The sequence below is a fragment of the Mobula hypostoma genome, chromosome 11 (assembly GCF_963921235.1).
Source record: "Mobula hypostoma chromosome 11, sMobHyp1.1, whole genome shotgun sequence".
Classification (NCBI taxonomy): Eukaryota; Metazoa; Chordata; class Chondrichthyes; order Myliobatiformes; family Myliobatidae; genus Mobula; species Mobula hypostoma.
Window position 1 is genome coordinate 18,334,021 of NC_086107.1, and position 24,596 is coordinate 18,358,616.

At 42.0% G+C, this 24,596-nt stretch overlaps 1 protein-coding gene across 2 annotated transcripts in view; it reads left to right on the plus strand.

The window, feature by feature from the left end:
• Positions 1-24,596, plus strand: part of prmt3 (protein arginine methyltransferase 3) — a 287,320-nt gene that overhangs the window by 248,350 nt on the left and 14,374 nt on the right. For both annotated transcript variants that reach the window (XM_063061730.1, XM_063061729.1), the window contains one exon: positions 1,021-1,108. In XM_063061730.1, coding sequence (XP_062917800.1) covers positions 1,021-1,108 — 88 coding nt within the window. The remainder of the gene's footprint in view (positions 1-1,020; positions 1,109-24,596) is intronic.

A 24,596-nucleotide genomic window follows, 5' to 3' on the forward strand; every position in this document is an offset into this window, starting at 1 on the left:
TTACTGAGGTGACCTCCACTGCTACATTGGGCAGAGAATCCCATAGATTCACCACTCTCTAGGAAAAGCAGTTCCTCCTCATCTCTGTCCTAAATCTACTCCCCTGAACCTTGAGGCAATGTCCCCTAGTTTTAGCCTCACCTACTAGTGGAAACAACTTCCCTGCCTCTATCTTATCTACGAGTTAGATAGATGCTGCCTGACCTGCTGAGTCCTTCCAGCATTTTTGTGTGTGTTGCTCTGGATTTTCAGCATCTGTAGAATCTCTTATGTTGACTATTTCTCTTCCTTTTTTTTTAGTTTTAAGATGTTGAGGCATGAATGGAGATTATATCTTTTTTACATAAAACCAAGCAATTGTCACAGTTGGAATTGCAGATTCATCCCATGACACAGAAGCACAGCAGTTAGTACAGCGCTTCACAATGCCGGCTTTTAGATCAGGATTCATTTCCCACCGCCGTCTGTCAGGAGCTTATATTTCTCCTCCCAAGACCGCATGAGTTTCCTCCGAGTGTTCCAGTTTCCTCCCATGTTCCAAAGACATAAGATTACCGTTAGTGAGCTGTGGCATGCTGTGTTATCATCAGAAGCATGCTGACACTTGCGAGCTTCCCAGCACAATCCTTGCCGATGTGATTTGGCTCAAGTGATGCACTTCACGCAAACACAAGGAAATCTGCAGATGCTGGAATTTCAAGCAACACACATAAAAGTTGCTGGTGAACGCAGCAGGCAAGGCAGCATCTCTAGGAAGAGGTACAGTCGACTGCCTGGCCCGCTGCGTTCACCAGCAACTTTATGTCTGATGCATTTCACTGTGTGTTTCTATGTACATGTGACAAATAAAGCTAATCTTTTCTTTACACCCTTGGAATTTATACAAAGGTTCTTTATCAGATCTGGTCATTATATTCTTCATGTCTATTTGTATTGGGTGCTGTTTATGCGCAAGGGTGAGTGTGCTGCTTCTTCAGAAATAATGCCTTTCATCAGATACCTTTGTACTTTGGGTTCCAGGTGATGTTCTCCACTGGTCCAAGAAGCACCAAAACTCACTGGAAACAAACTGTGTTTCTTCTCGAACATTCCATCTCAGTAAAAAAAGGTAACTGATTTGTCCAGTGTGCGTCTCCCTGCAGGCATGAGGCTTTCACAAAGCACATAGCTTTGGATAGCTGATTACGCCTGCTGCAGTGACACAAATCTAACTATAGAGCTGTACTTATTAACTATTTTTAATGCTTTGCTAATTATTATGGGTTCATTTTAGACAACACTATTATGTGAAATTAATGGTTCGCTTGCTTCCTCGATTTTGATGGCTTGCACAAATGACAGGAACAAAAATAATGGCAACAGTGCAGAATGAATTATTAGTCTCGTATGTCCAGGGTACGTTCAGAGATTAACGTGGACCTATGCCTGTGGAAAGGTCTGAGCAGCTGCCCTCCACTTTGCATTTTGTCCTTAAAAAAAAGTCTCTGCATTTCATCAAATGAAACCTGCAGATGTTAAAAGTGTTATGTTCCCTCCAGTTACTAATGTAACTTGAAGGGAAAGTGTCATTTTCTTTAGAGCCTCATCAAATGCCAGCAGCAGAGAGGGGAAAAAAATCATATATTAGGCAGGACCCATGTGTTTAAACAAAGGTAAAGAATCAACTAAACAGAAATAATTGAAAATGATTGGGGTCCACTATCTGGCAAAGTATAATTGCCAGTCCATGTGTGTTTTTATATATCAAACTTCTGTGTATTTATATTGTCTTCGTGTACTGATTCAAATCGTTTTGCTCTTTTATTCAATGGTGTTTTAGGCACGGTGGTTTGAATGTGCAACAACACACAAATTAAACACTCCTGATTACATTGCCAAGATTAATACAGTGGGATTTAACTTGTAATAGAGGAATCTTTCAGTTACAACTCGATCGCCTCTGATAAATTACTTAGATATGACAATTCCCTATTTGTTTTCTTCCATCACCAGTTTCCTTTCTCTTGCTGAGGAGTTAATCTTTTACTTGGATAGAACGTCATCCATTTCGGGGATTCTGTGTTCCCCAAGATGGATGATATACTATCCAAGTAAAAGAAATCCTTTGAAATTGAGAGATTTGTGAAGCTCCATCACTTATATTGAAATAAAATTTGACTTGCGCCAAGATATATCTTCAACGTCTGATAGATATGAGGCAGCACTTCTCTGATAGATCCCTGTTGTGCCTTGTAATAGATAGCAATCAGAAATTCAAACTGTTGTTAAAGATTTATTTGAAATGGGTCAGGTTTAATATCACTGGCAAATGTCGTGAAATTTGTTGTCTTTGCAGCAGCAGTACAATGCAATACATAATAATAAAAAACTGTGAAATACAGTAAATATATCTATATAGTTAAATTAAATAAATAGTGCAAAAATAGAAATAAAAAAGTAATGAGGTAGTGTTCATGAGTTCAAAGTCCATTTAGGAATTGGATGGCAGAGGGGAAGAAGCTGTTCCTGAATTGTTGAGTGTGTACCTTCAGGCTTCTGTACCTCCTCCCTGGTGGTAGCAATGAGAATAAGATATGACCTCACTGATGGGGGTCCTTAATAATGGATGCTCCTTTTCTGAGGCATTGCTCCTTGAATATACCCTGTATATACAGAGGCTAATGCCCATGATGGAGCTGGCTAACTTTTCAAGTCCCTGCAGCTTATTTCGATCCTGTGCCGTCGCAATGGGTCAGTGGTTGTATTCGGAAAAATTACAATAATGCCTACAGTAATTCAGTCATAAGAATGTATTAGGCATACATCCCGATCCATTGATAATTTAAAATAGGTAATTATTTAGCTGTGTTCAGTATTAAAAGAAACAAACAAATCTGCAATTTATATTTCATTGTTTGCTCTGACAGCCCTTTCAGGGGAGCCAAGGCTGTGCTGATATCAGAATCAGAATCAGGTTTATTATTACCAGCATGTGACGTGAAATTTGTTGACTTAGCAGCAGCAGTTCAATGCAACACATAATATAGAAGGAAAAATAAATAAATAAATTGTGGTATATGTATATTGAATAGATTAAAAATCGTGCAAAAACAGGAATACTGTATACTAAAAAAGGTGAGGTAGTGTCCAAGCTTTCAATGCCCATTAAGGAATCGGATGGCAGAGGGGAAGAAGCTGTTCCTGAATCGCTGAGTGTGTGCCTTCAGGCTTCTGTACTTCCTACCTGATGGTAACAGTGAGAAAAGGGCATGCCCTGGGCGCTGGAGGGCCTTAATAATGGATGCTGCCTTTCTGAGACACCGCTCCCTGAAGATGTCCTGCGTACTTTGAGGGCTAGTACCCAAGTTGGAGCTGACTAGATTTACAACCCTCTGCAGCTTTCTTCTGAAATCAATAAAGTCATTACATGTACAGTGGTGCTAGAAAGTTTGTGAATCCTGTAGAATTTTCTCTGTTTCTGCATAAATATGACCTAAAATGTGGTCAGAACTTCACATAAGTCCTAAAACTAGATAAAGAGAACCCAATTAAATAAATAACACAAAAAAACTTTATACTTGTTCATTTATTTATTGAGAAAAATGATCCAATATTGCATGTTTATGTTGGAAAAAGTATGTGATCCTCTATGGTAATGCTTTCTACAAAAGCTGTTTAGAGTCTAATGTTCCAATCAATGTGATGAGATTGGAGGTGTGGGTTGTAGAGGTGGCCTGCCCTATAAAAAAGACACACAAAGTAAAGTTACTGACAGAGTCTGCTCTTCTCAAGAAAGATCTGTTTATGTGCACCATGCCTCGATCAAAACAACTTTCAGAAGATCTTAGAAGAAGAATTGTAGAGATGCATAAAGCTGGAAAAGGCTACAAAAGCATTTCCAAAGATTTGGGTGTTCATCAGTCCACAATAAGAGAAATTGTCTACAAGTGCAGGAAACTCAGTATTGTTGCTGCTCTCCATAGGAGTGGGCATCCTGCAAAGATCACACGAAGAGTGCACCGTGCAATATTGAAGAAGGTGAAAAAGAACCCAAGGGTAACAGAAAAAGACCTGTGGAAATTTCTAGAACTTGCTAAAGTCTCTGTTCATGTATCCACTATAACAAAAACACTGAACAAAAATGGTGTTCATGGAGGAAGCCACTGTTCTCCAAAAAAAAAAAATTGCTGCACATCTCAACTTTGCAAAAGACTACCTGGATGTTCCACAACGCTTCTGGGACAATGTTCTGTGGACAGATGAGACAAAAGTTGAACTTTTTGGTCGAAATGCACATTGCTGTGTTTGGAAGAAAAAGGGCACTGCACACCAACATCAAAATCTCACCCCAACTGTGAAGCATGGTGGAAAGAGCATCATGGTTTGGAGCTGCCTTGCTGTTTGCAATTGGTGAGAGATACAAATTCAAAATTGTATCAAGACAATCTCAGGACAGCAGGTCGTCACTTGAAGCTTAATACAAGTTGGATAATGCAACAAGACAATGATCCAAAAGACAAGAGTAAATCAACAACAGAATGGTTTAAAAAGAAAAAAAAATCGTGTCTTGGAATGACCACGTCAAATTCCTGACTTTAGTCCTATAGAAATGTTGTGGAAGGACCTGAAGCAAGCATTTCATGTAAGGAAGCTCACCAACATCCCACAGTTAATGCAGTTTTGTGAGGAGAAATGGCCTAAAGTTCCTCCAAGCCGATGTGCAGGACTAATCAACAGTTACTAGATGGGTGACGTTATTGTGGTACAAGAGGGTCACACCCGTTACTGAAAGCAAAGGGTCACATACTTGTTCCAACAAATACATTGTAATATTGGATCATTTTTCTCAATAAATAAATGAACAAGTATAATGTTTTGGTGTTATTTATTTAATGGGTTCTCTTTGTCTAGTTTTAGGACTAGCGTGAAGATCTGATCACATTTTAGGCCATATTTAGAGTATGAGAACACTCAGTCCTCTTTTATTGTCATATAGAAATGCATACATGCATTAAGAAATGATACAATGTTTCTCCAGAAAACAAGACAGACCAAAGACTAACACTGACTGAACCACATAATTATAACATATAGTTACGGCAGTGCAAAACAATACCATAATTTGATAAAGAACAGACCATGGGCACAGTAAAAAAAGTCTCAAAGTCCCGAGTCAGACGACTCCCAAGTCCCCGATAGCAGGCAGCAAAAGGAAGGAACTCCCTGCCATAAACCTCTAGGCACTGTCAACTTGTCGATACCTTGGAAGCAGTCGACCCCAGCCGACACTTGAGTCCATCCCGTCCGAAAACTTCGAGCTTCCGACCAGCCCCTCCGATACAGCCTCCCGAGCGCCATCCTCTGCCGAGCGCCTTCGACCTGGCCTCAGCCGCTGAAACACGCAAAGCCGAGGATTTCGGGGCCTTCAGCTCCAGAGATTCCAGTTACCACACAGTAACAGCGGCAGCGAAGCAGGTATTTCAGAAGTTTTCCAGATGTTCCGCTGTGCTCTCACATCTGTCTCCATCAAATCAGAATTGTGCACGGTCCCCTACTTGACAGATTACAGATATCATTCACCGAAGTGGCCGTGCGCGCTGCCGTCGCGCCGCCATCTTCTCCCTGCCTCCCGGGAGGATTATGCAGAAATAGAGAAAATTCTACAGGGTTCACAAACTATCTAGCACTACTATAGTATTTATGTAGAAGGGTAAAGCAGGTATCACATGTGCCAATGCTTTGCCCCGTTCTTCTCTGCTGATAGAATTTTCTGTTCCCTTGCCACACTAACACCAGTAAATAATTTTTCATTTGATTCTGAAGGAAGATACAAGTATAAATTGAGGGGATATCATCCTAACATTGGTAAACATGATATGTGGAACTGGCTACATTATTACACAATACAGTCAGCAGAATTAAAGCAGGCTTAAGTAAACTCATAACATGACAAGCAAATTCCATGTATGTAGCATTAATAAATGATTACTTAGACAGGACCAATATCTGAAAAAAAATCTCTTATTTTTGAGACATCAGAATCAATCAGGTTTATTATAACTGGCATGCGACGTGAAATTTGTTAACTTAACAGCAGCAGTTCAATGCAATACATAATCTAGCAGAGAAAAAAAAATCAATGAAATAAAAGTAATAATAAATAAACAAGTAAATCAATTATGTATATTGAATAGATTTTTTAAAACGTGCAAAAACAGATATACTGTATATTTTTTTAAAAGTGAGGTAGTGTCCAAAGATTCAATATCCATTTAGGAATTGGATGATGGAGGGTAAGAAGCTGTTTCTGAATCACTGAGTGTGTGCCTTCAGGCTTCTGTACCTCCTTCCTAATGGTAACAGTGAGAAATTGGCATACCCTGGGTGCTGTAGGTCTTTAATAATGGATGCTGCCTTTCTGAGACACTGCTCCCTAAAGATGTCCTGGGTTCTTTGTAGGCTAGTACCCAAGTTGGAGCTGACTAGATTTACAACCTTCTGCAGCTTCTTTTGGTCCTGTGCAGTAGCCCCTCCATACCAGACAGTGATGCAGCCTGTCAAAATGCGCTCCACGACTTCACAAAAACTATAGAAGTTTTAGAGTATATTTGTTGACATGCCAAATTTCTTCAAACTCCTAATAAAGTACAGCTGCTCCCTGCAATTGGATCCTCAATTTGCTAACTGGAAGATGACAATCTGTGCGGATTGGTGATTACATACCCTCCTCACTGACAATCAGCACTGGCGCACTTCAGGGGTGTGTGCTTAGCCCACTGCTCTACTCTATATCCACATGACTGTGTGGCTCGGCATAGCTCAAATACCATCTATAAACTTGTTGATGATACAGCCATTGTTGGTAGAACCTCAGGTGGTGACAGGAGGACGTACAGGAGTGAGATATGCCAACTAATGGAGTGGTCCCGCAGCAACAACCTGGCACTCAACGTCACTAAGACAAAAGAGCTGATTGTGGACTTCAGGAAGGGTAAGACATAGGAACACATACCAATCGTCATAGAGAGATCAGAAGTGGAGAGAGTGAGCAGTTTCAAGTTCCTGGGTGTCAAGATCTCTGAGGATCTAACCTGGTTCTAACATGTCAATGAAGGCAAGACAGTGGCTATACTTTATTAGGAGTTTGAAGGGATTTGGCATGTCAACAAATACACTCTAAAACTTCTATAGGTGTACCGTGGAGAGCATTCTGACAGGCTGCATCACTGGTATGGAGGGGCTACTGCACAGGACCAAAAGAAGCTGCAGATGGTTGTAAATCTAGTCAGCTCCATCTTGAGTACTAGCCTACAAAGTACCCAGGACACCTTCAGGGAGCGGTGTCTCAGAAAGGCAGCACCCAGGGCATGTCCTTTTCTCACTGTTACCATCAAGTAGGAGGTACAGAAGCCTGAAGGCACATACTCCGCGATTCAGGAACAGCTTCTTCCCCTCTGCCATCGGATTCCTAAATGGACATTGAACCCTTGGGCACTACCTCACTTTTTGTAATATACAGTGTTTCTGTTTTTTGCACATTTTTCATCTATTCAATTTACGTATACTGTAATTGATTTACTTATTATTATTATTTTGTCTTCTATATTATGTATTGCATTGAACTGCTGCTGCTAACTTAACAAATTTCATATCACATGCCGGTGATAATAAACCTGATTCTGATTCTGATTTATTGATTTATTTCTGCAATTTTATAATAAATTTATACTCTTCACAGTGCCCTAAAAATAATACCCCAATTCCTTTGCCCCTTTGATTCTACAGTGAAAACTTAAGTTGAATCTCTTTTTAAAGAATACTCTGACTACCTTTGAAAGTGGTCTGTCCAAGATCTCACTGTAGAGTTGACTTAAAAATTGTCCCTGCATTTTTGGAAATGTATTTTTTCCATTCTAAAGCACAGCTTTGAACTGGAAATCATCCCTTGTGATGTTAGGCATTAAATTGAGATTTTACATCCTTCATTGCATTTCTGTCTAGTCAGTGTATCAGTTAAATCACTGTTTGCAGCAAGGCTCCAACTGTGTGTGCGTGTGTGTGTGTGTGTGTGTGTGCGTGTGTGTGTGTGTGTGTGTGTGTGTGTGTGTGTCGCTCTCTCTCTGTCTCTGTCTGTCTGTCTGTCTCGCTCTCTCTCTCCCTCTGTCTCTCTATCTCTCTCTCTCTCGATATATATATGCATTTATGTGTAGGGTAGAGTTTAATATTATTTTTCATCCATTGATGCTTATGCAGACTATTTTGTGCAAAACTCTCCAACAGCCTTTGTCATTCAGGGAGAATGAGAGGTGCTGTTTGCTGCCCTGTTACATAAATTTAACATACTGCCATTGTCTTTATAACGAATTTCAATTCCATGTTAATCTGCATGCGGCAATAGAGTACAGAGTACTTATCGCCGAAGGTGTACGATAAGACTGGGTGATGCAGCTAAGCTCCAGCAAGACTCCGCACTCATGCATCCGGGAGCACCAGAGCTGCGAAAAAAAAGCATCAGTCCTGTTAGATCAAGATGACATTGACAAATTGCTCTTCTCAGCTCCAATATTATGCCGGTCCTGTTAAATCCAGCTAGCGGGATACCTTCTGGAAATGTACTAGGCAGCTAGTTCCAGGCAGCAGATGAAGTTGCTTTCTAGCCTTTACCCATGATTTTTTTAAATCCAGTGCTGTCCCATTAATTCATATTGAAGGCTGGCATTCTGCAGAAGATAAATGTACTTCTCTCTCCAGCTCCAGTGATCCGTCAGCCACCCTGTCAGATCCTGAAAGTGGGAACTTCTATTTTAATTGCATGCACTTTAATCCTTAACCCCATTTTCATCTTTGACACATTCCTCTCCCCACCTCTCAGTTTATTTATTATTTCTAAATTGTTCCTTTGAACTCTGGAAGTTGCCCTTGTGTGCCCTTCACACGTTAGGCATTATGAACAAATGTTCAAAACTCTTGCCTCTACAGCTCAAAGGAGCCGCACCATTTGATTTCTTATTTTTTTAGTAAGATTTTGATAATTGCTGACTTGTGATTAATCGATACTTTTGACATCAACATCAGTTCTGCATGGATGGAGTGATTCCGCTGTGTCTATGTGAAGCGTATCTTACAGACTTTTCACTGCAGCAAACTTGATGCGGCAAATCCTTTCAGCTCAGGATTATTCCTAGAACAAGGCTGCGGCATCTGGGATTACTGATTACCCATACATGTGCTCATTCCAGCCTGAACTACTAAGCATTTCTTCACTTCAAAGGCTGTATAGCACTCGATGAATTTGTATCTGTTTGTTGCAGAAATCAGATGAAGACTTCCAGAGCCATTTTATAAGAGGAGAACTGTGCAATGGTATGATCATGCTTACCTGACAGTTCCTCTCAAGATGCTCTTTTGTAGCACAGCTAGCTTTAAGCTGTAAAGACTGACCGACCTAATTTGACTTGCCATGCAGAATTTGTGAAGCATGACGATGACCTTAAACTGTTTTCAATTTCTCACGGACAGTTCTTTATATTGTCATGTTTTTATATACTTCTATTTTCATGTTATCAAAGAGGCCATTTGGTCCGTCATGTCTGTGTGGGCTCTCAGAATGCTCCCATCAATCACAGCCATCCCCAATTTATTTTCCAGTAATTTATAGATGCTGAGTCCTTCCCCCGTTTTTTCCTGGCACAGACCTTCATTAGTGCTAGTTTACAATAACTAATTCCACTCGCATGTGAGGAACACACAACTGTAGCTTTCAGGATCATATTTTTATCACTGAATTAAATTTTGTGAAGTTTCTTGTTTTGCAGCAACAGTACAGAGCACAGTTATAAATTTACTATAAATTACAGGCATAAGTAGAGAATTAAAAGGACCGTTCACAAAATTTACAAAGAAAAATTAGAAACGATAAATAAGATGTGGGGGCGGGGTGGAGAGATGTGGTATCGTAATCTGTCAAAGCGGAAAATGAGGTTAAGCATTGAATGCATACAGTTAAAATGGAAGTTCCCAGTTAAAGGACCAGAACCGGAGAAGTACTGTAAGTAAATTTATTGTCCACAGACTCCAGCTTTCAACTTGACTTAATGGGAAGATACTCAATACGTACAGTATAGTCATTGAGATATGGGAGGAAACTGGAGCACCCAGGTGAACCCCCGCTGTCTCAGAGGGAACATGCAAACTCCACACAGACAGCACCAGAGTTCAGGTTTGAACTGCAGTCACTGACGCTGTGACGTGTGGTCTATAATATATTCACATTAACAGTGCATGCATACTTATGGTCATCAACTGCAAATGCTTATTTTACATTCAGGGTTGGTTGATAAACTGGGTCTTTTACTTTGATTACTGAGATTGGAAAATGGCCAAGATAGAGTCCTGCTGGTCTCTTCTGGCTTATCTGAGCTAAACAGAAAGGAGGCTGTGTCTGCTATCCTTTCAGTAATATGATCCCTCAAGAATAAAATCTCCTACATACTAAAGAGTTACAATAAGAGTTGGTAAGTTTAGGCATGCTATTTTTCACTGGAAGCATGGCAACATTTGCCCAGCTCAATCCTTGCTGATATGATGCAAAAAACACATTTCACTGTATGTTTCATGGTGCATGTGACAAATAAAACTAATCTTTAATTTAGAAAGAAGCCTTCTTTAAGTTTCAAGCAAAATCAAGTTAATGTCAATCATTATGGGTACTCACTGCCCCTTACAGTTGCTAGGTTCCCATCTCTTATGAGGAAACTCAGCTCCCTTTGGAAGGAATTACATTGAATTAACACAAATCAAGTTGTTTTGGCAACTATTCTTAGTGAACAGAAATGTGGAGAGGGTTGAAGATATGGCCACAGGCAATTATAGAGCACTGTGTTTTCACCTGTCACTTAGGAACTTCAGAACAGAATGTGAACTATTTGGCCGTATCAGGCTGTTATGACATTTCATGGCTGTCCACATGCATTTATCCCAAATCTCAGATTAATGTTCATAAACAGCCATCTATCAAATTCAGATATTAAATTAACTTTCGATCTACCAACAACTGCACAAGATAGTTTGAAATTTTAGCTTCTGTTGGTCTTGGAAAGCCATAGAGCCATAGGATAGTACAGAAACAAAACTTTTGGTCCTCTAAGTCCAACCCGACATTTTTGTCCGTGTACATTAATCCTATTTGCTTGCTCAGTTTGAGAACTCAAATCAAATCAAGTTCAATTATCATTGAAACCATACATAGATACAGCTGAACGAGATGACGTTCCTCTGGAGCCGAGTGCAAAGCATTCAAAAATAATAGAAACACAGAAAACCTATAATAAGTAACATAATTCAAAATATCAAGTAGAGAAGCATATTCACTCAAAAAAGAACATATTTAACCTAAGACCCTAAGCGACAATGTCCAGCAATCGATGGTACAGTCTCCTAGCAGTGTGCAGCCATATACAATCGCCCTGTCATTCCACCACTCAGACACAACAGGGCAGCACCGACGGGAGAGGCCAGACTCCAGCCGAGCTCAACCACACTGTAGAGCTTACACATCCCTCACCTGGTCTGCAGCAGCAGGCAAGCCTGAGGCTGGCAGCCTAGATTTGCTACAGCTGAGGCTACACAACTTCCATGTCGACTGACCCTCCACCAGACAAGGGTAGCAGGCCTGCAGCAACTCTCATTATCGCTGTCCGACAGAGTCTTGCAATTGCAAGTGAAATGTCCGAGACAGTTTCCCACGGTTGTACTGCACCAACTCGGATGCTTCCAAGTAGCAGGCAGCAACACAGTCTGCAGCCAGGTCAGTTCCCCCACACCCAAACTGGATACTCCGACACATCGTGGGCTCCTCCAATATCCCAAATGGCTCCTTCGGCACCTCAACTGGCCCCTTGGATATCCCAGCTCCTTCTCCACCATCCCAGCCTCAGCAGCCTCTTCAACACCTCGATCGGCTCCACCGCCATCACCAGTCCAGCTGCTCTATTCAACGAGCAGTTCACTGATTGAGTAGACCGGCAGTACCCAATCTTCTTGGAGTAGAATTGTCCTTGGATCATAAAAACAGATTTTACAAAGGGAAAAAGCACCTTTGGTTGGCCCTCGAGAGGCTGCTGTGTTTGCACGCAATGCTGTCTTCCCAGAAGAGATGAGAGGCACTTCTTTTCATCATACTTGGAGGAAGGGAGAGTAAGAATACAATAATAACCTTGTGCACTCTGTCCAAGAGTGCCCAATCAGTGAAAATAATGTCTCACTAACTACGCCATAAGTGTCTTGTAGAATTCTGTAAGCTTACCTCAAAATTTGAAGGCAAGAGTAGCAGTAATTTGAGTGTTGTGTGCAGTTGTGGTGTGAAGTGTTGCACTTTGGGAGGCCTTACGCAGTAAACGGTAGGGCACTGAGGAATGCGGTAGGACAGAGCGATCTGAAAATACAAATCCGTAATTCCTTGAAAGTGGTGTCACAGATAGATAGGGTCGTAAGGAGAACTTTTGATACATTGGCCATAAATCAAAGTATTGAGTATAAGAGTTGGAATGTTATGGTGAGGTTGTATAAGGTATTGGTGAGGCCGAATCTGGAGTATTGTGTACAGTTTTGGTCACCAAATTACAGGAAGGATATTAATAAAGTTGAAAGAGTGCAGAGAAGGTTTACAAGGATGCTGCCAGGACTTGAGAAACTCAGTTACAGAGAAAGGTTGAATAGGTTAGGACTTTATTCCCTGGAGCGTAGAAGAATGAGGGGAGATTTGATAGAGGTATAATAAAATTATGATGGGTACAGATAGAGTGAGTGCAAGCAGGCTTTTTCCACTGAGGCTAGGGGAGGAAAAAAAACCCAGAGGACATGGGTTAAGGGTGAAGGGAGAAAAGTTTAAAGGGAACATTGGGGGGGCTTCTTCACACAGAGAGTGGTGGGAGTGTGGAATGAGCTGCCAGATGAAGTGGTAAATGCGGGCTCTCTTTTAACATTTAAGAAAAACTTGGACAGGTACATGGATGAGAGGTGTATGGAAGGATATGGTCAGGTGCAGGTCAGTGGGACTAGGCAGAAAAATGTTTCGGCACAGCCAAGAAGGGCCAAAAGGCCTGTTTCTGTGCTGTAATGTTCTATGGTTCTATGGTACTGAGTACAGGAGTTGGGATGTTATGCTGAAATTGTATAAGATGTTAGTGAGACCTAAATTGGTGTATTGTGTGCAGTTCTGATCACATACCTACCAGAGAGGTATCAATAAGATTAAAAGAGTGCAGAGAAAATTTACAAGGATGCTGCCAGGACTTTAACGACCTGAGTTATGGGGAAAGGTTAAATAGCTTTGGACCTTATTCCTTGGAGTGCAGGAAAATGAGGAGAGATTTGATAGAGGTATAGAAAATTAACAGATGTAGGCGGTAGATTGGGTAAATGCAAGCAAACATTTTTCACTCAGCAAAACTAGAACTAGAGGTCATAGAGTAAAACTGAAAGGTGAAATATTTAGAGGGAAACTTTGGAGGAATTCCTCCGTGCAGAGAATGGTGCAAGTGTGGAACGGGCTGCCAGCAGAAGTGGAGACAAGAGAAATTTGGACAAATGCATGGATGGGAGGGATATGGGAGTCTGTCGTCCAGGTGGCGGGTTGATGGCACTAGGCAGAACAACAGTTCAGTATGAACTATTTGGGCCAAAGGGCCTATTTCTGTGCCACAGTGCTCCGGCAGATCCAGCAGACTGGATGTAGATGTGATGCAACACCTTTCATATTCTTAGCTTCGTAACAGCAGAAATACTGTGAGGAATTCTGGGCAGCAAACTTGGAAAAGTATACATTAGTTTTGGAAAGCATGGAGAGAACACTCAAAAGAATAAAACTTGAACTCCAAGGGTAGAGCATGAGTTAGGATTTTTTAAAATTAATTTAGGGGATGTGGGTGTCGCCAGCTAAGCCAGCATTTATTGCCCATCCCTGGTTACCCTTGAGAAGGTGGTGATAGTCATAGTCTTAGTCATACTTTATTGATCCCGGGGGAAATCGGTTTTTGTTACAGTTGCACCATAAATAATAAATAGTAATAAAACCATAAATAGTTAAATAGTAATATGTAAATTATGCCAGGAAATAAGTCCAGGACCAGCCTATTGGCTCAGGGTGTCTGACCCTCCAAGGGAGGAGCTGTAAAGTTTGATGGCCACAGGCAGGAATGACTTCCTATGACGCTCTGTGTTGCATCTCAGTGAAATGAGTCTCTGGCTGAATGTACTCCTGTGCCCACCCAGTACATTATGTAGTGGATGGGAGACATTGTCCAAGATGGCATGCAACTTAGACAGCATCCTCTTTTCAGACACCACCGTGAGAGAGTCCAGTTCCATCCCCATAACGTCACTGGCCGTACGAATGAGTTTGTTGATTCTGTTGGTGTCTGCTACCCTCAGCCTGCTGCCCTAGCACACAACAGCAAACATGATAGCACTGGCCACCACAGACTCATAGAACATCCTCAGCATCATCCGGCAGATGTTAAAGGACCTCAGTCTCCTCAGGAAATAGAGACAGCTCTGACCCTTCTTGTAGACAGCCTTAGTGTTCTTTGACCAGTCCAGTTTATTGTCATTTCGTATCCCCAGGTATTTGTAATCCTCCACCATGTTCACACTGACCCCCTGGATGGAAACAGGGGTCACTGGTACCTTAGCTCTCCTCAGGTCTACCACCAGCTCCTTAGTCTTTTTCACATTAAGCTGCAGATAATTCTGTTCACACCATGTGACAAAGTTTCCTACCATAGCCCTGTACTCAGCCTCATCTCCCTTGCTGATGCATCCAACTATGGCAGGGTCATCTGAAAACTTCTGAAGATGATAAGACTCTGTGCAGTAGTTGAAGTCCGATGTGTAAATGGTGAAGAGAAAGGGAGACAAGACAGTCCCCTGTGGAGCCCCAGTGCTGCTGATCACTCTGTCGGACACACAGTGTTGCAAGCACATGTACTGTGGTCTGCCAGTCAGGTAATCAAGAATCCATGACACCAGGAAAGCATCCACCTGCATAGCTGTCAGCTTCTTCCCCAGCAGAGCAGGGCGGATGGTGTTGAACGCACTGGAGAAGTCAAAAAACATGACCCTCACAGTGCTCGCTGGCTTGTCCAGGTGGGCGTAGACACGGTTCAGCAGGAAGACGATGGCATCCTCAACTCCTAGTTGGGGCTGGTAAGCGAACTGGAGGGGATCTAAGTGTGGCCTGACCATAGGCCAGAGCAGCTCCAGAACTAGTCTCTCCAGGGTCTTCATGATGTGGGAGGTCAATGCCTCCGGTCTGTAGTCATTGAGGCCGCTGGGGCACGGCGTCTTCGGCACAGGGACGAGGCAGGACGTCTTCCACAGTACAGGAGTCCTTCGGAGCCTCAGGCTCAGGTTGAATACATGGCGAAGTACTCCACATAGCTGAGGGGCACAGGCTTTGAGCACCCTGGTACTGACACCATCCGGTCCTGCAGCCTTGCTTGGGTTGAGACATTTCAGCTGTCTTCTCACCTGTTCAGCTGTGAAGCCCACCGTGGTGGTTTCATGTGGGGAAGGGGTAGAGTCAAGAGAGCAGGGTGGGGGACTGTGAGGATGGGTAGGAGGGGAGAGTGGAATACGTGTTGGTTGGGGGCCGACAACAGATGGCTCATGTGGGGGATGGGCAGGGGCCACAATGTCCAATCTGTTAAAGAACAGGTTAAGTTCATTGGCCCCGTCCACACTGCCTTCAGCTCCTCTGTTGCTAGTTTGCCAGAACCCAATGATGGTCCTCATCCCCCTCCAGACCTCTCTCATGTTGTTCAGCTGGAGTTTCCACTCAAGCTTCCTCCTGTACCTGTCTTTAGCCTCCCTGGTCCTGGCTTTCAGGTCCCTCCGTGTTGCCCTCAGCTCCTCCCTATTTCCATCTCTAAACACCCTCTTTTTAGCGTTCAGGATGTCCTTAATATCTTTGTCACCCATGGCTTGTTATTTGAATAACAAAGGACAGTTCTTGTCAGAACATTGCAGTCCACACAGAAGTTGATGTAATCAGTGATGCACTCTGTGAGCCCATCAATATCCTCTCCATGTGGCTCACTGAGTGCCTGCCAGTCTGTGAGCCAGTGATGAGCTGTCTTCTTGAACCTCTACAGTTCCCGAGGTGTAGGTACACACATAGTGCCGTTAGGGAGGGAATTCCATGATCTTGACCCAGCGACAACAAAGAAACTGTGGTACTGTGATATGTTTCCAAGTCAGGATGTTGAGTGACTCGGAGGGGGATTTCCAAGTGGTGTTCCCGGGTATCTGCTGTTTTCGTCCTTCTAGATGATAGTGGTCGTGGGTCTCGAAGGTGCTATCTTAGGAACTTTGGTGTGTTGTTGCAGTGCATTTTGTAGATAGTACACACTGATTCTCTAGAATCTGGAAAATTAAGGAATAATTTGATTAAAGTTTTCAAGGCATTAAGAGGACCTGATAGGGTAGGAGAGTTTTGCAAACAACATTCGATGGTTAGGGATCATTAGACAATTTAATTGTCTTGAAGGTTTAAATCTCTATTTGCAATGGTTAAAATGTTGTAGCTGATAATAAAAACAAGCTCTGAAGTAAGAACAGCTTCCACGTTTGCCCTTGGAAGAATAGGTGACATGTTATTAAATTCTCTTAGCATGAGTTATATCCTCCAATCATGTTTATTGTAATAATAATCCAGAAAATCAGTCCATTGCATCCTTTGATTTCGTTGAAGAAGCTATTTAACATCAAGTAATAAATAATGATATTTATCTTTTAAAGTGATACTGGAATATAAAGTAATCAATACAATCATTATTAATATTTACAGATATAGATACATCCCTGGGTTGTTGCACTAAGTACAACATAGTAGTAACTGTTCTTTGTTTCCAAAATTCATTTTTCCTGGAAACACAACCCCATACACCGCTGTCGCGCGCACCAAATTCTGGAGAAACTCAAACGGGTCATGCAGTGTCTGTGCAAACAAATAAAAAATCACTATTTTGGGACAAGACCCTTCATCAGAACTAGAAAGAAAGGGGCAAAAGGCCAGAATAAGAAGGTGAGGGAAGGAGTGCAAACTGGCAGGTGAAAGGTGAAGCCAGGTGAGGTGAAGATAGGTGGGTGGGAGAGGGGGAATGAAGTGAGAAGCTGGGAGGTGATAGGTTAAAAAGGTGGAGGGCTGAAGAAGAAGGAATCTGATAGGGGAGGAGAGTGGACCATGGGAGAAAGAGAAGGAGGAGGGAAACCAGAGGGAGCTGATAGGCAAATGAGGAGAAAAGAAGGGGTAATACAGGAGCAAGACTGGGGAATGGAAAAGGAGAGAATGGGGACCAAGGTACCATTGCTACAGCAGAAAGGATCAGAGACTTTATTTTTGCCCTTGGGTTCTTTTACTTTTCACTTATGAGAAGCAGGTGACTATTTTAATTATAAACATGAGAAAGCGTTCGAAGACTATTTTAATTACTGCCTTTCCTTTAATCTTACGCCTTCACGAGGATACATCTGGCTTCTACATGTAAAATTCAATTGTTGTGATCTAAATAGGATACTAAGGAGGTCAACGTTAATAATTGTGTTTAATGTAGTGAAATGATCTGTGGACTACTTTGTTGTGTTGGCTCCGATCCAGCGTTTGAAGCCAGACTGCCTAACTATTTTCAAATATCACCTCCAGGTATATTGATAGTGGCCAAAGTAAACATCTGGTCAGTGAACATCGCCCCTGTTAGCTAATCTATTGCAAAAATGGAAATGAATCCAAACAAAGTTGAGAGTGCCTCAGGCTGTTACTTGATACTCATTGAGCCGGAATAAACATTACATATGAATGATTCCATCTGTTGGAATAAATTCTGGAGTTAATACTGATGTTCATATGTCATTTTTCGTGGATTGACAGTTTTTAAGTTAGAATCAGATTCAGGTTTACTATCACTGACATATGTCATGAAATGTGTTGTTTTGCAGCAGCAATACAGTGCAATACGTTAAAAAAGATTATTAGAAGTTGTCAAAAGAAATATTTAAAAAGTTGTGCAAAAGAAGGGCAAAATAGTGAGGTGGTGTTCATGGGTTCTTGGACGATTCAGAAATGTGATGGCAGAGGGGAATGAGCTGCCTCAATGATGCTCAGACTTTTCTGGAAGAGGTAGGGACTGAAATATTGACTCAAATCCAGGGACCCAAGACCAAACTTTGGCATGAAATATTAATTAGTTCATGTCCAATATTTAACGGAAATGTAACAGTCCTAATGAAGGAGCTTGGCCTGAAACATCAACTGTTTAATCATTTCCATAGATGCTGAGTTCCTCCAGCATTTTGTGTGTGGTGCTCTGGATTTCCAGCACCTGCAGAATCTCTGTGTTTCAAAGTTTCAAAGTACACTTAATATCAAGAGTATGGATCTAGTACACACCTGAAATGCGTCCTCTTCACAGGCATCCACAAAACAAAGAAACACCATAGAAACATTAAAGTCCTGGCACCCCACCTTCCCCACTTCTTTCGCAGGAGCATCGACCCCCGCCTCCACCCCCATCACACCAGCAGAAGCTCTGACTCCCCCCCCCCCATGCAGGCAATAGCAGAAACAACAACGAGCCATTGATCCAGAGTCCATCAAACTACAACCAGTGTTTATGATCTAACAGGATGTGTTTGCTGTTTATTTATTTGTGGGAGGGGTAATAGAACAGGCATGTGGCCAAGTGGTTAAGGCATTGGACTAGCGACCTGAAAGTCGTGAGTTCGAGCCCCAGCCGAGGCAACGTGTTGTGTCCTTGAGCAAGGCACTTAATCACAGATTGCTCTGCGACGACACTGGTGCCAAGCTGTATGGGTCCTAATGCCCTTCCCTGGGACAACATTGGTGTCGTGGAGAGGGGAGACTTGCAGCGTGGGCAACTGCTGGTCTTCCATACAATCTTGCCCAGGACTGCGCCCTGGAGAGTGAAGACTTTCCAGGCGCAGATCCATGGTCTAGCAAGACTAACGGATGCCTTTACTTTAATAGAGCAGGCTATAAATGCTGCAGAATATAGTACAGAGAAATCTTGATTCTGTACCACCTGATAATGTCAATCTGATGAGCATACAGGACTTTGAAATTCTCCTTGGTCCATTGTTTCTGGATCAGAATCATGTTGTTTCGGACTTGAGGTCTTTCCTCTTCTCAGCTTGGAGAAAAGAACAGTAGCTTGCTCAGACATTATTCAGCAATATAGTTGAATAAAGCACAATAATAATGTCATTCATTGTAGAAGTAAGTTGCTAAGGTGAGTACCGTGGTACTATAGGAGTGTTCCAGGTCAACAGTGCTGACCTGATTTCAGAGGAAGGGCGACGGGGAGCCTGGATTGCACTGGTAATATTTCTCTAGATTCAAAGGCCTTATTCAAAAAGGAAAGGCGGAAACAGCACAGTGGTGCAGCAGGAAGTGCTGGTACTGCGGAAAGTATTGCTGCCTCACCGCTTCATCGATGCAGGTTCAATTCTGACCGCTTGTGCTGTCTGTGTGGTGTTTGCACATTCTCCATGTGTTCTCAGTTTTCCTTGGACATGTAAGAGAGAAAAGGTAATTGGGAACTCTCTGTAGGAATAGGATTGATGTGATTGCTGAGAGCCAGCATAGACTCAATAAGCCAAATGGAGAGATAATATGATGCAATGAAATGAAGAAGACAGTTTTCTCCAGTGCATTTATACTTCATATTTCTGCAAAAACATGTTGCTGTCATTATCGCTCTGTTTTGTTTTAGTTTATTTTGTAAGTCAGTACTATTTGGAAACCAGCCATGGCAATTCTGATATTACAAAAGTGTCCACTTATTCCTTCATTCCCTGTCAAGCATGAATCTTGGAAAAGTAGTTTATCTTTCTTTAGCATTAGAAAAGGTTTATATTTATTCAGTACATCGAATCATGATGTGCATTTCTCCAAATGAGCTGTTTGGTTCAGTTTCACTACCCCATGATGAAGGGTTTCTGCCCGAAACGCCAACTCTTTATTCCATCCCATGAATGCAGCCTGACCAGCTGAGTTCCTCCAGCATTTTGTGTGTGTTGCTTTGATCATTATTAACACGAGAAATTCTGCCGAAGCTAAAAATCCAAAGCAATGCACACAAAATGTTGGGGGAATTCAGCAGGTCAGGTCAGGCAGCATCTGTGGAAAGGAATAAACAGTCAATGTTTTGGGCCGAGACCCCTCATCAGGACTGGAAAGGAAAGAGGAAGAAGCTAGAAGGTGACAGGTGAAGCCAGATGACTGGGGGAGGGGGAATCAAATGAGAAGCTAGGAAAAAGTAAAGTGCTGAAGACAAAGGTCTGCGATGGGAGAGGAGAATGGACTCAGAGAAAGGGAAAGAGGTAGGTCATGGTGGGAGGTGATATGCAGGTGAGAAGAGAGGAGGTAACAGGGAAGCCAGAGTGGGGAATGGAAGAAGACTGAAAGAAGGAAATGTCGACTCTTTATTCCTTTCCATAAATGTTGCCTGACCTGCTGTTACTCTGGATTTCCAGCATCTGCAGAATCACTTGTGTTTCTAATGATGAACTCAAGTGCAATGATTACTGATAAAGGAAACTAATGCAACTTATGAGAAAAAGACGATACTGTTATGAAACAAGTTTCTAATAGGAGCAACAGATTTATCTTTACAAAGGACTGGATGGATTCCTTGTTCCTGTTCCTAGTAGGACATAGGATATACAGTATGGCTCTTTTTTCCAGAATCCCAGTGAGAAACTTATATGGAAGGTAAATTGTTTGGACTTTGGCCTTCTGTTGTCCAAAACATGACTGTATTCCTAACCCTTTAATTGTATAAGAAGACGTTGGAATACAATGTTGGAAAATGCATTGTCATGCACTTTAGTAGAATAAATGAATGTGCAGACTATTTTATAAACGGAGAAAATCCAAAAATCTGAGATGCAAAGGGACTTGGAGTCCTTGTGCAGAACACCCTAAAGGTTAACTTGTAGGTTGAGTCAGTGGTGAGGAAGGCAAACGCAGTGTTAGCATTCATTTCAAGAGGTCCAGAATATAAAAACAGAGATATGATGCTGAAGCTTTATAAGGCACTGGTGAGGCCTCAGCTTGAGTGATGTGAACAATTTTGGGCTCCTCATCTAAGAAAATTTGGGCTGGCTTTGGAGAGAGTTCAGAGGAGGTTCACAAGGATGATTCTGGGAGTGAAAGGGTTATCATATGAGGAACGTTTGATAGCTTTGGGCCTGTACTTGTTGAAATTTAGGATGAGGGGGAACCTTATTGAAACCTTTCAAATGTTGAAAGGCCCTGATAGAGTAGATGTGGATTCCCATTGTGGGGGAGTCTGGGTCAAGAGGGCACAGCCTCAGGTTAGACCGGTGTCCATTTAAAACAGAGATGCGGAGAAATTTCCGTAGCCAGAGGGTGATGAATTTGTGGAATTTGTTATCACAGGTAGCTGTGGAGGCCAGCTCATTGGGAAAGCGGAGATTGATAGGCTCTTGATAGGCCACAGCATCAAAGGTTATGTGGAGAAAGCCAGGGAGTGGGGCTGAGGAGGGGAAAAAGGGATCAGCCATGATTGAATGGTAGAGCAGATATGATGGGCCAAATGGCCTAATTCTGCTCCTGTGTCTTATGGTCTTCTGTTCAGATTCAGATTCATTTATTTATCACATGTATATTGAAACATACAGTGAAATGTGTTATTTGTGTTAACAAGCAACACAACCTAAGGATGAGCTAGAAGCAGGGTTCATCACACATTCCAGTGCCAACATAGTATGACACAATATTCAGCAGTCTGAAGACATTGGGCCTTGACTTCCAGACTTGCCAACTTCTATTTTCAACCTTCAGACTCTCTGATCACGGGACTTCAAACTTCAGACTCACACTGACCTCTGACAAAACACAGAATGGCCTATAGCCTCCTGAGTTTAGAAGACTGTGAGATGACCTCATTGAAATGTACAAATCAGGGGTTGAAGGGGTAGAATTTGCTGGTTTCCCCTGACCAAGATGTCTGGAACCAGGGCTACATTCTCAACACAAGGAGATGGCTATTCAATGCAAAGATGAGAAGACATGTCGTCACCCAGAGAGTATTGAATCTTTGGAATTCTCTAACCAAGAGTAAGGAGGCTCAGTTGCTAAGTATATTCAAGGCTGATTAAGAGATCTTTTGATGTTAGGGAAATTGAGGAATGTGCATCTGACGTAAGAAAATAATGCCAAGGTAAAAGATACAGTAGATCTTGCCGAATGGTGAAGCAAACAGAGGAAACCAGATGGCTGACTCCTTCTTATACAGTGTTTGTTAAACTCACAAGAAATTCTTTTGCCACTCTCCAGTCCTGTAGCCACGTACCACATTCAATGTTTGTGCCCAAAGTTCAATAACAATGCTGCTGAGCGAACATCTGGAACAAAAGGATTTGAGGAAACTGGGACATAACCAATTTGCACCTGAACTTGAACACAAAGTGCATATTTTGTATAAGTGCTGTATGCTGTGGAAATTGCGTTCAAACTTTCTGCCATAGGCAGAGACTGTCAATTTCAGCACAGATGCAGGAACTTTTGATTGACAATCTTCAAATATCCCTCTACACCTGGGGACCACGGACCCCTTGCTTAATGGTATTAGTCTATGGCATAGAAAATTTTGGAAACCCCTGTTCTACACAAATCACACTTAGTAGCTCTTGGTCTGTAGCCTCAGTGTATCAGCATATATGAGGGAAATGAAAAATCTGGCTGAGTGATGCCACAATAACAACCTCTTACTCAATGTTAGCAAGACCAAGGAGCTGATTATTGACTTCAGGGAGTGGAGACCAGAGGTCCTTGAGCCAGTCCTTATCAGGGGCACAGAGGTGGATAGGGTCAGCAACTTTAAATTACTTAATGTTATCATCTCAGAGGACCTGTCCTGGGTAAGTGTAATTACAAAGAAAGCATACAGCCCCTCTGATTCTATAGATGTTCGGCAGAGAGCTTATTGACTGGCTGCATTACAGCCTGGTATGGATATACCAATTCCCCATGACTGGAAAATCCTACGAAAAACAGTGCATACAGCTCAGTCCATCACAGGTAAATCCCTTCCCACTGTTGAGCACATCTACATGAAGTCTTGTTGCAGGAGAGTAGCATCCATCATCAGAGATCCCCACTACCCAGGTAATTCTCTCTTCTCACTGCTGCCATCAGGAAGAAGGTTTGGGAGCTTCAAGACTCACACCACCAGGTTCGGGAGCAGTTACTGCCCTCAACCATTAGGCTCTTGAACCAGAAGGGATAACTTCACTTTCCCCATCACTGTGTTGTTCCCACAACCTATGGACTCACTTTCAAGCACTCTTCATCTTAATGTTCTCGATATTTATTACTGATTTACTTATTGTTATTAGTTCTTATGTTTTCTTTTGTATTTGCATAGTGTGTTGCCTTTTGTACACTGATTGTCTGCCTTATTAAGTGATTCTGTTATTGTTACTGCATTTTTTGAATATGCCCATGAGCAAACAAATCTTGGGGTTGTACGTGGTGACATATATATGTACTTTGATAATAAATTTACCTTGAACTGTGAACTTCCTATTCTTTGGTGTTTCAAGAGCTCATTCAGATAAGTTTTAAGTGTTTTTAGAGTACTTGCTTTGCCATATTATGAAGGTGTCATGCTCCAAATCACAATCACCATTTGGATGAAATTTCTTTTTCTTCAGATCCCCTCTAACCATCTTACTTCTCATCTTAAACCTATGGCTCGGGTTTCAGACATGTCCATTATAGTGAAAAGTTTCCCACTATTCAGTCTATCTGTGACCCTTAAGTCTCCTGGTTGAAATTTCTGTTTCTGGGATTTGAATTCATGCTTTTCAAAAAAGATTGGTCCCAAATCATGAACTTCTTTGTTACAATCCTGTTTGGTAATTCCTCGCTGGAAATAAATTTATTTGTTTATTAAGATACAATGCAGGATAGGCCCATCCAGACCATCAAGCCATGCTCTCTAGCAATGCCCCAATTTAATCCTAGCTTAATCACAGGACAATTTACAATGTCCAATTCGCATACCAACCGGTACGTCTTTGGAGACGGTTTGGGAGGAAACAGGAACAACCAAACTCCTTACAGGCAGCAGCAGGGATTGAACCCGGGCTGCTTTGCAGAAAATTACTACCACTGTTCTGTTTTAGGCAATTGATTAAAATTGTTAACTTGGCAGGGCTTCAAAAGAAATTTGGATCATAAAGTTTTACCGTACTTGAAGAAAATATTGTGAATAATCAAAAGGTCAGGTAGCATCTGTGGAGGGAGAAACTTAATTCACTTTCCAATAGAAAGACTTCCATTCTGATGAGCGTTCATTGACCTCACATGTACACTCAGTTTTGTTCTGCACTGAAGCTGCCTGAATATTGCTGTTTACCCTGGCAGGGTTTTTGATGAGGAATGTGAATTGCAGGAAGGAGCAGATGCAGCTGCCGAGGGAGCATATCAAATTTGCACCACAGGAAGGCAATCTCAGACAACAGACAGCCAAATTAATTAGCTGTGGTTCAGTATAATAATCATGAGAAAA